The following is a 12,530-nucleotide window of genomic DNA, read 5'->3' as shown; positions in this document are numbered from 1 at the left end:
TCCGTTCTCCCTTTCTCTTCTGAGGGTAGCAAGCTGTGCTGGGCCTCCTTGTTCGCTTTCCATCGCATTCGTATTTGTGGAGAAGCTTCTAAATAACATACGTTACCGGATGCGCACTGCTTCGCTCTCTGGTTTTAAGATGGAGGTAGCTTAGCTGTGAGCAAGACGATAGCAAATCCGCTGTATGTATCGCAAAGTGTCCTGCATAGAGCAATCCTGCCTGAAATTGCTGTTTTAGCCATACAGGGCAGGTGCTTTCTTCAGTGCCGTTGGCTAACTGTAACTTACTGAGTTGATTTCCTTTCTCTCCTTCAAAATGTAGCTGTAGGCGTCTTCCTTGTTGAATGTACGTTTTCAAAAGTGAAACCTACGCTTCTATTAGATTTGGATCATGAAATCACCAGGGCTAATTCATTAAGACTGTGTTTATGCAGGAAGAAATCTAGGTGTTTCTGTGCCGCCACCCCCTGCCGTGCCTTGAATACAATTGTAACATTGTTATATTCTGGAAGTCAGTGCTGTGTGTATATGACCCATTGTTTGTGGGCAATTGGTATTTTGCAACTATTCTTGTTAACCCTGTTGAGAAATGCACTTTTATTTTTATTTTATTCTTGCTTCTTTGGGGGTGAATTGGGTTAAATGTGAGGTACTTTTCAACCTTGTTCTGGTTCTTTCACTTTTTAAAGAAATAAATGGTCTTTTACATAGTTCCCACCTATCCCCATAGTATAATAAACTTACAGAATAAATCCTCAGATACTCTCCCAGTCCTCATATTCCCTGTGCCTATTATTCATTTTGGCCCAATAAAAAGCTTTCCTTCTTCAAGACAGTTAGTTTTTGGAAAACCTTGATAAACCTTGGTGCATGCTCTCTCTCCTATATATATATATATAGAGAGAGAGAGAGAAAATGTATTTCAGGCCTAAACTGATGGGCGTTGGTATTCAAAACTCTAACTGCAATTTCTTCACATGAGTCATGCTTGCTGGATTGTGCCACATGGCATTTCATCCTTAGAAACTAGTTTGTTCCTGGCTTCTTCAGAGGACTTGAATGGAAAGAGAAGACTTCCTATGCTTCCAAACCATTCATGTGGCCTTGCCATTTGGAACTAGTCATGAGTCAGCCCCTCACTCACGTGACAGGTTCTGAAATTGTTGGTTGAAAATTTGGCAGTCTGGTGACTCATCAGTTTGGCCTCTGCTGCACTCATGAGAGCTAGAAGCTTCTGTTAAATGATTTGTGTGTTAGAAAGCAAAAGCATAGCTAAGAGCGGTTCTTGCTTCCCTTACTCATTGTCCTCAGAGTCTGATTAAGGGGATCAGATTTTCACTGACCAGGGTTTTTTTATTCCTGTCATGGTAAAGGTAAAATAAATGAAATCTTCAATCTGCAGAAGCTGTAGAATGAGTAAACTGAGATTAAGCTCACTTGCTTTCTCCTAAGTCTATTATCATTAATAGAGCCTAATTTAAACATGTTTAACATTTCCCCTTGCTAGAAAAGCTCTCCTCAGAGTAGTGTTTCCCAACATGTTTTGGACTACAACTGTCATTCACCCCACCAGCAGGGCCCGTAGCTGGGGATGGTGGGAGTTGTAGGCCAGGCTGCTTTAGAGCATCACTGAGATTTTACGGCTACAAGTGTGTGCGTTTAAAAAAACCACAAAGGAATTATTTATATGATACTCAGAACACCTCCTTTTTGAAGTGAACCTGTGAATATATGAAAATTCTGAGCAAAACCACACAGGAAATCCTTCTTCAGTCTCCTTTGAATCCTAAAAGATGAAAGAACAAAAAAGCAAACTTTCTGCCATTTTGGCTTGGTGCTAGATTTAGGCTGCATTCATCAACTTTTGTTAGTTACACTTGCAAATCCTTTTACAGACTGGGTCTTTTACTTCATGCTGAAAGTGAGACAAGGCATATAATTGTTCCTTGTGCTTCCATCACATAGTCAGAAACAAACAGGACTTTCCTTTATTCCCTAGAGGTGGACATTGTGTTTTTTTAGAGATAGGCCCTATAACAGGCACCCCCAAACTCAGCCCTCCAGATGTTTTGAGACTACAATTCCCATCATCCCTGACCACTGGTCCTGTTAGCTAGGGATGATGGGAGTTGTAGTCCCAAAACATCTGGAGGGCCGAGTTTGCCTATGCCTATCCTATAGAATGGAAGGAAGTAATTCTGCTTCGAAGCTAATTGGTGTGGCCAAATGTTTGGAACATGGCACTGAGTACTGGGCTTATTTAACTGATTCTGGCCTCTTGATGCAAGTTGAATGGCTCTCATCCATTCCATTTTGATGGCTTTCTGTACATAATGAAAAACATCTTTCCCTCCATGATGAAAATAATTTATATAAATATTTGTATTCTGCTATATATCTCAATATGTTTTACAACAATAAACACATAAAACCATGCAATAAAACTGTAAAAAAGTTAAACAGACATCAATTTAACACACACCATTGTGGAAAGATGTACTGTATTTTCCATGTATAAGACTAGGTTCTCCCCCCTGAAAATAATGGCAAAAATTAGGGGGTGTCGTATACTCTGGGCCATCTCCCCCCATTTTCTTAAATCTGAGTCTCCCAAAATAGGGGACATCTTATACATGGGGATGTCTTATAGATGGAAAAATACGATATTTTTAATTGCCTGAATAGGCCTGGCGGAATAGAAAAGTTTTCAGCAGGCATTTAAAAGTTGGCACAGAAGGCATCTGCTGACTCTCTGCTCACTGGGCATGGAAGGTGTTAGGCTGGTATCTGATTCCCCATTATTGGCAGGTGGAACTGCTACATTCATTCTTCTATATCACAATGGAATTGGCCAATCTAGGCAATCTCACACCTCGGCTAATTACCTGTGGTAATTGGGAATAGGTGGAGAGAGGCCAGGTCCAGTGTGTCTGCTAGTGGAGAACAAGAAAAGAAAAAAGATTTCCCCTTCAAAATATTTTTTTATGTATGTAAGTCTTACGCAAAACATACTTGCTTGGAAGATTGTTCCATTCAGATTTACTTAAAAGCTTAAAAAAATAACCTAGCTGCAAGCTGCGTTAAATCACTTCTTAATAATCCGAACCTTAATAATAACTTAATAATAACTCCTTAATAATGAACCTTAATAATGCAAGGTTCATAGAGTAATGCATAGCATTGTTTATTTTACAATTGCTGAGCTTGCATCTTGGTTTATATGGTTGCATGTTTTAAGGCTTTTCCATAGTTGAATTTTTCTGGCTCCTCCTTTTCCTGTTTGTTGCTAGCTGTATGCACTGCAAGATCTTTCAGGGAGTGAGGAAGAGCCACCTGTGGTGTTGGCAACTAATTTTCTTTTTATATAGCATAGAAAGTACTGTGCCTTAACTAACTCCATTAGCCTCCATTGTTTCTTCTTGAACATATGTCATCTCCAACTCAGTATTCTCTTCCAACTCTCCTTCCCATCAATACTCTTATCAGTTGAACAGGCATATGTAGCCTTGGCTTTGTTTTGTTCCCTTCTTTGTCCACTGTGTTCAGTCTGTTGCCAAGTTGTGTTCTTTTCTCAGCCTTCTGTAGCCAAAATAAATCTCCTCTTGTTCTGATCACATGATGTCTCTTCTTATCTGCACATTGATTTTATCTCTGCTCCTGGATCCGTTGCAGGCTTCTTCCCGCCTCTTCAAAACCCTTACCGTCTTTTCTCCCCTCTTACGTTCTTCCTTTAACCTTTGCACCACCACTTCCATCCAGCTGAGGGTCTCCTGCTCCCTCAAATTACTCTACTCATGCTGCACCTTATGCTTGGAACTGCCTCCCCAAACACCTGTGTGATGCTACTTACATCTCTTCCTTCAGATCTCTCTTCAAAACTCACTTTTTCCATGAAGTCTTAAGCCTGGTGAACATTTAATTCTGGCCAGCCAATGAGGAACATTTACAGTTCAACTAATTAAGTTATGAGGTTTATCAGATATTTCTGTCCTCAACGTCACAATTTAGTAAGCCTGGAGTGTACTTAAAATTGGTACTTAAAGCTAAGCATTGTCTGTTATAGTATGCAGCTAAAAGAAGGGCAGTGAAGAATAAAACTCCAATTGGATGCTGTGGCAAGTCTTGTTTTTGCTTCTGGAGTTTTTTCTATAGCTTAAATAGCCATGTTTCAAGCACTGCCTCCCTTACAGATCCTGTCTTGCTTATATTACATTCATAGCTTTGCAGTGCCCTTTATTATCAGGCTTGTTTTAAATGATCACATTCAGTTGAGCCTCCACCAACAATGGCCATATGCAAAAAGCACATATTTAGCCTGACACAAGCAGGTGGCTGTATTAGATTTTGTATGCCATATCTTTAGTCTACTGTTCTTGGTTTCTCTTTCCCCCTTCTGTCCCCTACACCACCACCCCAGGTCACCAATGTCTGCTTCAATTTCATCACTGAACTTTTAAATGGCACTCTCTACAGCCAGCCATTGGTAATGCACTATGTGTCTTTGTGCCCTTCCAACTGAGTAGGAGTATTTTTTTATCTCTTTGCAAAAAGGCAATTCTTTCTAGACTTAACATAGCCTTTCCTATAGTACTGCTGTAGAAACAAAACTTAAAAAACAACAACATAGTGATATGGAAGATCTGTTAATTTTATCTCTTTCAGTCAAGGTCTCTTCCTAATTCAGGAGGAACATGCCTTACTTTCTGGTCCCAGAACATGGAAGCCTGTGCTCCTATCACTTCCCTGAGTGAACCTTCCCAGCTTCTTAAAACCAAGTATTTCACGCATTGGTGCCAAGTTGTTGGAGAATACAAGCTTGCTACAGTGTGCTAACACACTGGAAGCAAGGATCTCATAATCAGGCATGCAGTATGCAGTGCTTACCTGGTGGTGGTACATAAGCTGAAAGCTTATTACTAAATCTATTCCATTACAGCTTTGCATTTATTTGGTGGCTTCTTTTATTGTTCTTATCGACATCTCCGACTGCATTGGAAGCTTCCAGCTTCTGGGATTGTCCTTAATCCCAGCACCTGCAGCATTGCTTAGTCTGCCCATTTGAGTTAATGCAATGACTTCCTGCTTGCAGTTCATCCAACCAAGACACACTTGAGTATGAAATGAGATTTCCACAGTCAGTCTGTTCCACTTTGCTGCAGATGGTTGGAAAGCAAATCTTCCAGTAGCAAATGGAAGCATGTTCTGTTGGCTTGGCTGTATAGAAGAGTACATTATTTGTTTGCCTGTAGATCACTTCTTTATTTTTCGCCCCACCTGCTTTCTTCTAGGTGCAACATCTTTCCAGCAGGCAAAAGTTGTTTCCTGTATCTCTCAATGAGACCTTAAGGCATCCATTTAGTGGTCTATTTATATAGAGTGCTTTACACTTCCTGGTTATTCCTGCCACCACTACAAAACCTATTCCTTGGCAATAAGAACTAATCACCTTCTCCCCAAGTTTGTTTTTGTACGTTGTCCGAGTAACACCAACCTCAAATAACCACCGCGCTACCATGCTACAAGATGTCTTGCACATATACTGGTGGTGTCTGATACGTTCAATAAATCTCTCTAACGAGGGCTATATTTAGAGTGTATCCTATAACTAACCTAGCTCCTGATACCACCTGTGGCATTTAATGACTCCCACTTGGAGGACTTCAGAGCACACTTCAGACATGATGGATTACTTGTCTTATCACCTTAGCTAAGATGGTATCAGCATTGACCGCCTGCTGTTAGAGAAGAACTTTCTAGGGTGTTACCTTGTATTCAGAATTATTCCAAACATATTATATGTGCACTTCTCTTAGGCAGCGGCTGGCTGTTATTCTTGCCAAATGAAGACCACATAATTGTTGATTCAATAGAAATAAATTTGGAGGCAGCAGTTAGGACAGATTCTGAAGTAACATACAATGTTGGCAGGAGGAAGCTTTTGAAGGGACTCTGTACACTCATGCATGTTGTGTTTGAAATGCTTGGCCAGAGAATTTGCCTTGGGACAATTGCATAAGCAGGATGCAGCAGCAGCTAAGGGAAAATGCACAAAGTTCTCAGTCTTTTAAATCTCAGACTATCCTCTGAAATGAGATTGCAGATGGTAACCTAGATACATCTCTGTTCAGCAGGCTCAACCATAGTGGAAGAGAGAAAGTGATAGTTCCTGCTTTCTGCTTTGGGTCTTGGGGGAGCAGTGTGTTGGAGGTCTTAGGGCCTAGCTTGTCTCTTTTAAAGCTTGTAAAGATGGGGAAATTAGCTGGACTATGCTTTGAGTCTGGGATGTAGGCAGGCATAAATGTTGTTGGGGCTCAACAGTTTCATAAGGGCAGTATCTGTTTACAGCCTGTGTCTACAGGTGGCTTTCCTTGCTGCCTACTCATTGCAAATACGTAGGGCAGGAGTAGCCAATATGGATGGGGCTGATGGGAGCTGTAGTTCAACACAATCTGGAGGGACTGCATTGGTTACCCCTCATGTAGACAGTGAATGTTGGTTTTATGATTTAATGACTGATGTGCCATCTTGTTCTCATCACTATTGCAAACATCTTACCCCTTTTAACTGTGTTCTACTGCCAGTTGCCCACTTGGTGCTTTGCAATTTGATGCAGATACAGAAGCAAAGAAGCTATTGCACTAGGCAACTTCTGAACCACTGCTTTTGACAGTTTTAAACAAGCTTCCTCACAGTTACAGATTAAAGGCCTAAAAATATGTCTTGATAAAGATTCTAGCAGGCACAGAGACTAACACTTCCAGTTATCAGTTGTTCTCGCCTTGTCTACTTTTTGACCTGTTAACCTCTCACTTCTAGGAGACAGTATTCATGGCCATTAACAACAAATTCTGTTGGGTTGAATCCAGACTCATTCATGCTTGAGTAAAACCCATGAAATCAACAAGACATAACTTAGGTCCCATTGATTTCCCTGGTTCTACTCTGTGCATGACTGAATCTGGATCTAACCTAAAGCCTGTAGCCAAAAAAAGTGAAGCTCAGTTAACGATGCTTTATTTTGATCCAAATGGCACATTGAGTTCTGCAGCAGACTCTAACAGTTATAGTTGCAGAACCAGCTAGGTAACAAAGATATAACAAATCCAGTGTATTATCTTGCACGCTTTCCTTTTTAGGAAATCCGCTTTAACTTTCCTTGTGTTTAATTTCACCTGTATTTGGGTTTTCAACAGCTTTCAGCCAATTCAATTTACTTTGAAAACTGGAGCTTTTGAGTATTGGTTCATTGCAAAGAGATTTTTAGCTGCATAGAATAAAATTGCTTTGAGTGTTTTCTGCCACATATACTAGTAAGGGTGCCAGAGAAGGCAGCCAGTTGATTGATGTTAAACACTTCCCCCAAACGATTCTGAATTAGTCTGAAAGATGATGGCTTGCCTGCCTGTGTAGTGCAGCAAGGAGTTCAAATCACTTGCCTACGACTACAATAGCTCACGTTTTAAGGTGGGAACCTGGTCCACAATCAGTTTAGACTGTACTACACATCTCTTGAGGCCTACTGGAAGCTTGACATGCACATGGGGAGCTGCCTTACACGGAGTCAAATCACTGATCAGCTCTCCAGAGGTGTAGACAGAAATATTTCCCAGTCTTACCTAGAGATTGAACCTGGGACCTCGTGCATGCATAATAGATGTTCTACCACTGAGCTAACTGCTGTAGGAATCAATTCTATTACCAAGTTCAATGTGTATAACTTTTACTTTTATTTCATACTTCTATAAAAATAGGCTACCTCTCAAAACTCTGGTACAAAACCTGATGGCAGTAAGACGCCCAATGTGATGATGTCTGCCTTGAGTTACTGTTCACTTTTTCCAGGCAGAACATTCAGAAAGTTTTGCTCTAAATATAGCTTGTGGCTGACCAGAAGTGACTCAGACGCTGCAAACAGCAAGCAGACCCGGCCTGTTTTTAGTACGCCATGCATGAGTTCCTGTGAGCAGCAGGAGCAGGTGGGCAACCCAACCTGAAGCTGTGATGAAAGGAAGATGGGTCTCCTGCTCTTTCACAGCAGTTGTATCATCTCCATTTTATTAAACTGGCAAAGATGGTAAAACTAGCGCACGTTAATTGTGTGTTGATAGACATGAATTAAGCCCTAGATGTACTTCCCAAGGCAGTGCTATGCAACGTATTGAGGAGGTCAGCAAGGACCCATTCACAAATCAGGGGCTTGGGCCAGGACTGGGTTCTTCACCCATTTGAGTTTATCCATGGCAGTGCAATGTACAGATGACTGACAGTGAGCCCACAGCTCTGTGTGCCTTAGTTTTGCCTTTGTGATGGGTGTTGTGCTTGTGACAAGCATGTGAGTGAGGAGGGTGGCCCATCCTCTGGTTTTTACCTATACAGTACTAAACGCAGTGGGCTAAAATCTAGCATGTGTAAAAGTTCTGGGTTATATGTAAAGCAGCGTCTTCTGTGGGTTGTAGGCAAATGTCTTCTGCTCACACAGCAGAACTGCCTTCCCCATACCCCCACCCACCCACATCTGTTCTAGAAAGGGTTGGGGGAAATTCCTTGGATCCAGTCCCGGGTCACAGTTCTGCAGGGTGGTTGTTTGTCCAGTTCAGCTTTTTCAACTGCGATAACTTTGGGTGTCCTCTTCCCCACCCCCACTTTCTTTGCAGCCCTGTTCAGGGAAGTTTTTAACGTGTGATATTTTATTGTATTTTTGGTTTTTATGGAAGCCGCCCAGAGTGGCTGGGGAGGCCCAGCCAGATGGGCGGGGTATAAATAATAAATTATTATTATTATTATTATTATTATTATTGCATCCCGCTTGATTTTATTTTGTTGGCATCTGCCGAGCTGTTAGTTTGAAATTATTTGAATTGTACCGTTCAGGTCTGTGGGTTCTCTGCACTTCGTCTTGACCCTTGGTGGTTTGTCTGACTTCTTGTGATGGAGTGAGCCAAGGAGGGATGCATGCCATTGAGACCACCCCAAGAGACAACTGCACCACCACCCACTTATCTGGGGTTCATGTCTTGTAAGAGAATAAAGCCAGGTTGGGGCTGGCACTGTTACCATAGAATAATAATAATAATAATAATAATAATAATAATAATAATAAATAATAATTTATTTATACCCCGCCCATCTGGCTGGGCTTCCCCAGCCACTGGGCGGCTTCCCAAAAAAAGTTAGAATACTGTAATACATCAAACAATGTTGTATGCTGCAATGGGTGGAAAGGTAAAGGTGATGTTGGTTTGTTTTTAAGCTATGTCCTCTGTTACAGAGGACATATCTGAGGGGTGGGTGGGGAATCTGGGACTGGACTTATTTATTTTTACTAGCAAGTCTGCCATGGTGGGGTAGATGAGTGTGGATTCTTGTCTCTTGCAAGAATCTTTTGATGCTGAGCTACATCTTTCTGCTTTGCATGCGGTATTTAGGCCCTGGGTTCTCTTCCCAGATTTCTGCCAGTTAAGGAGGGTTTGTGTCAGAGGCACAGCTTCCTATTGCTCCAGCAGTTTCCCCAAATGCAGCGCTCCCTCCCCCTGCATAGAAGTGAATGGAAACTCCTTATTGGGATGCCATTAAGATGGAGACTATTTCTGCTTCCACCCCTGTTAAGCGCAGCCTTTGAGAAGGAAGTCTCTTGAGATGAGCATCCAGCCATAACTGCTTGGTGTGGTCTTGAAGGCGTGTGATGCAACAACTTCCCTGAAGCTAAGCAGGCAGCCCAAAATCCTCTGTATATCCTCTGGAGTTCCCTGGAGGAAAGGCAGGGTATAAGGATCAATAAAATGCATACTTTTTTTTATAAAAAAAAAAAGATAGTTCAATCGCTTTCCCTCGTCTGATCCTTTCACAGGTATATTGGTGTTGCAATTCTACTGCAGTACTTTACAAATGAATAATTTAGCCACTGTTAATGGGCCAAACTCCCCCCCCCCCCAAATTCCTTTTAGACTTGACTCCAGAAACATAGGTTGGTTTGTAGATACAGGAAGATGCATGCAAAATGTCTTTATGTTGATATAAAATGCTTGAGTAACATTTGGAAGACTTTGAGGGCATTTGTACCTTTTTGTCTCTGCAGATTTCTGAATCCACTGAGCATGATCCTCGGTGCCGCTGTGGTGGTCCTGGTGTTCACAGCATTTGTGTGGGCATCGCACAACAAAGACTTCATTCGCAGGTTTAAGAGGCACTATCCAGCTGCCTTCGTGGTCGCTATCATCTTGTTGAGCTACTTCCTGATCTCCTTTTTTGGGGGCGTCATGGTGTTCATGTTCGGAATTACGTTTCCTCTGTTCTGTGAGTGCAAGTCCTCTTATTTTTGAAGCAGCTTTTCCTTTTGCTGTTTTGTTTTGTTTTGTTCTGGACATTAAATGCCAACCTTGGTAGGAATTTTTTTCTCATTAACAATCATGATCAGAAGCCAATACATATGTTTTATTTGTAGAAATATTTCTGTATAGCTTACTGCCTCAGTTTCAAAGCAACATACAGCCGTTTAAGCAACTTCAATATTAAAATTGCCATACAGCATAAAAATACAGCTGGTAGCCCCAGGCAGTATTATCATTAGTAGTAGTAGTAGTAGTAGTAGTAGTAGTAGTAGTAGTAGTAGATGAAGAAGATGGTGATGATAATAATAATGATGATGGCGCTGATGATAAAACCTGCTGGAATGAAGCACCAGCCCAAAAATACATTAAATGTATTTTTAATGAGCACTGGAACATCATTAATATCAGTGTTTTCCTAAGCTCAGAGGGGAGGTGGTTCCATAATGAAGGTGCCACCACCAAGAAGACCCTCCCTCTGGTTGCTGCCAACCAAGGCAGCCTTTCTCAGCTGATCATAAAGATTACACAGGGCAGTAATATAATAAGTGACATTGGTTTTTATTTGCCATTGTACTATGATCAGAAGCCTTCCAACGAGTCATTATAGCTGGGCACTATCGGCAGTCAGAATGCGCTCTTGGAGCTGATGGTGAGAGAACGTGCATCTAATGTAGGTATGAAGTGGACAATATCTGTTGGGTATTAATGTGCTTTTTTGCTCCCCGCCCCTCCAGTGATGTTTGTCCACGCTTCCTTGAGGCTTCGGAACATCAAGAACAAAATGGAGAACAAGATGGAAAGCATAGGTTTGAAGAAGACTCCCATGGGCATTGTGCTAGACCTTCTTGAACAGCAAGAAGAAGGCATCACCAAACTGGCTGACTACCTGGCTAAAGCGAAGGAGTAGAAGAAAACACGCATGCTGTTTATGGCTCTTTGGGCACTTGGTTGGGCTTGACCAGCATCACTTTTCAGTCTGGGTGTGTGACAATACGCAGACTGCGAAGATGAAGTGTGGCAAAATAAACAACCCCAAGTTTTTCAAGGACACCCTGACCAGGATGGGGAGGTGATAGTATCCCTTCTGTGACATGCTAAGAAATCTGACACACAAATCCAATTGGTGGGTCATAGCACTATTTTGTGGGGGGAGGGGGGAGGTGAGCGTGGGAATTGAAGGAATGCCTCCTCTAAAACTATTTATGTTAGTGTTTTTCAAAGTATTCAAAGTGCACTAAATGCAAGCAGCCCCTTTCACTCGCCTGTCTGTCCAAGAAGATAAATCCAAAGTTAGTATGAATGAGGTCTTAAAAGTCCATTTTACAGTGTTTTGCAGTGCATCTTAATGTGCCTCTTGAGTGGTCTCTGTTTCCAAATGGAGAAGTGGAGAACTCAAATGTAGTCACATAACATGCACAGCTTGTTAGGACAAATCCTTATCTTTCTCCATTTACAAATGGAGACCTTCGTTCTGCATGAGAATTGCAAGTCTGCATAGATAACATCTAGCAAACAAACATTCCTTCAGTGAACCTATGCAGAATTAAAATATTTGGGGGGGCAGGGAGTTTCATAAGAATACGAACATGATTTTCTGTGCATGCCACATCCAACATGCTATTATATAATAGAATTATGTAGTTATTTAACTCGGCCAGGCTTGATCTGCTATTAAATAGAAGTATGAGTCCTTTAAGAGTCTTTAGTCAACACTTATAGATATATTTTATAGAACAGATGAACTGGAAAATGGACTCTTAATTTTTGCTGATAATGTATTGTACTGGAACGAAGGGTGGGACTGTCCTGGTTTTATTTCCTATAAGGGGTAAAAACCAGTTCATGCAACCTTTTACAACATATTTAAAGCACCTTGAATTTTTGCTTGAAAGATGGTTGAAAACTATTCTAGTCCAACATTGCATATCACACCCCTGCATTTTCTTTCTCCTGTGTATTTATGTGCTGTGATCAGACTTGTTTATTTATGCAACAGATGTCCACAGAATAATCTCTCTCTCTCATGTGATTCTTAGGATTGGTGTTAGCATTGTAGTCCTCTGCCCACTCTTCCTTTTTAAAATTGAGAGATGTAATGCCTCATTCCATACCTTAATTGTAAAATGATTAGTATTTTGTTGGAAATATGGCTCTATCTATGTATTCTAGGATTTAAGAGAAGTAAACTGGTTTTGATCTGTA

At 41.3% G+C, this 12,530-nt stretch overlaps 2 protein-coding genes across 3 annotated transcripts in view; one reads left to right on the top strand and one right to left on the bottom strand.

The window, feature by feature from the left end:
• The window catches only part of UBA3 (ubiquitin like modifier activating enzyme 3), a 23,497-nt gene extending 17,908 nt beyond the window's left edge, over nt 1–5,589 (bottom strand). The window contains exon 1 of the mRNA XM_083492723.1: nt 4,885–5,589. The gene's annotated coding sequence lies outside the window, so the exon portion shown is untranslated. The remainder of the gene's footprint in view (nt 1–4,884) is intronic.
• The window catches only part of ARL6IP5 (ARF like GTPase 6 interacting protein 5), a 15,249-nt gene extending 2,719 nt beyond the window's left edge, over nt 1–12,530 (top strand). For both annotated transcript variants that reach the window (XM_083493563.1, XM_083493564.1), the window contains 2 exons: nt 10,076–10,293; nt 11,063–12,530. In XM_083493563.1, the coding sequence (XP_083349689.1) occupies nt 10,076–10,293; nt 11,063–11,235 (391 nt within the window). In that variant the 3' untranslated portion in view covers nt 11,236–12,530. The remainder of the gene's footprint in view (nt 1–10,075; nt 10,294–11,062) is intronic.

This window comes from Podarcis liolepis (assembly GCF_965112155.1).
Source record: "Podarcis liolepis genome assembly, chromosome: 2".
NCBI lineage: Eukaryota > Metazoa > Chordata > Lepidosauria > Squamata > Lacertidae > Podarcis > Podarcis liolepis.
Note: the sequence above shows the minus strand (reverse complement) of the source record. Positions and strands in the feature narration are given on the sequence as shown.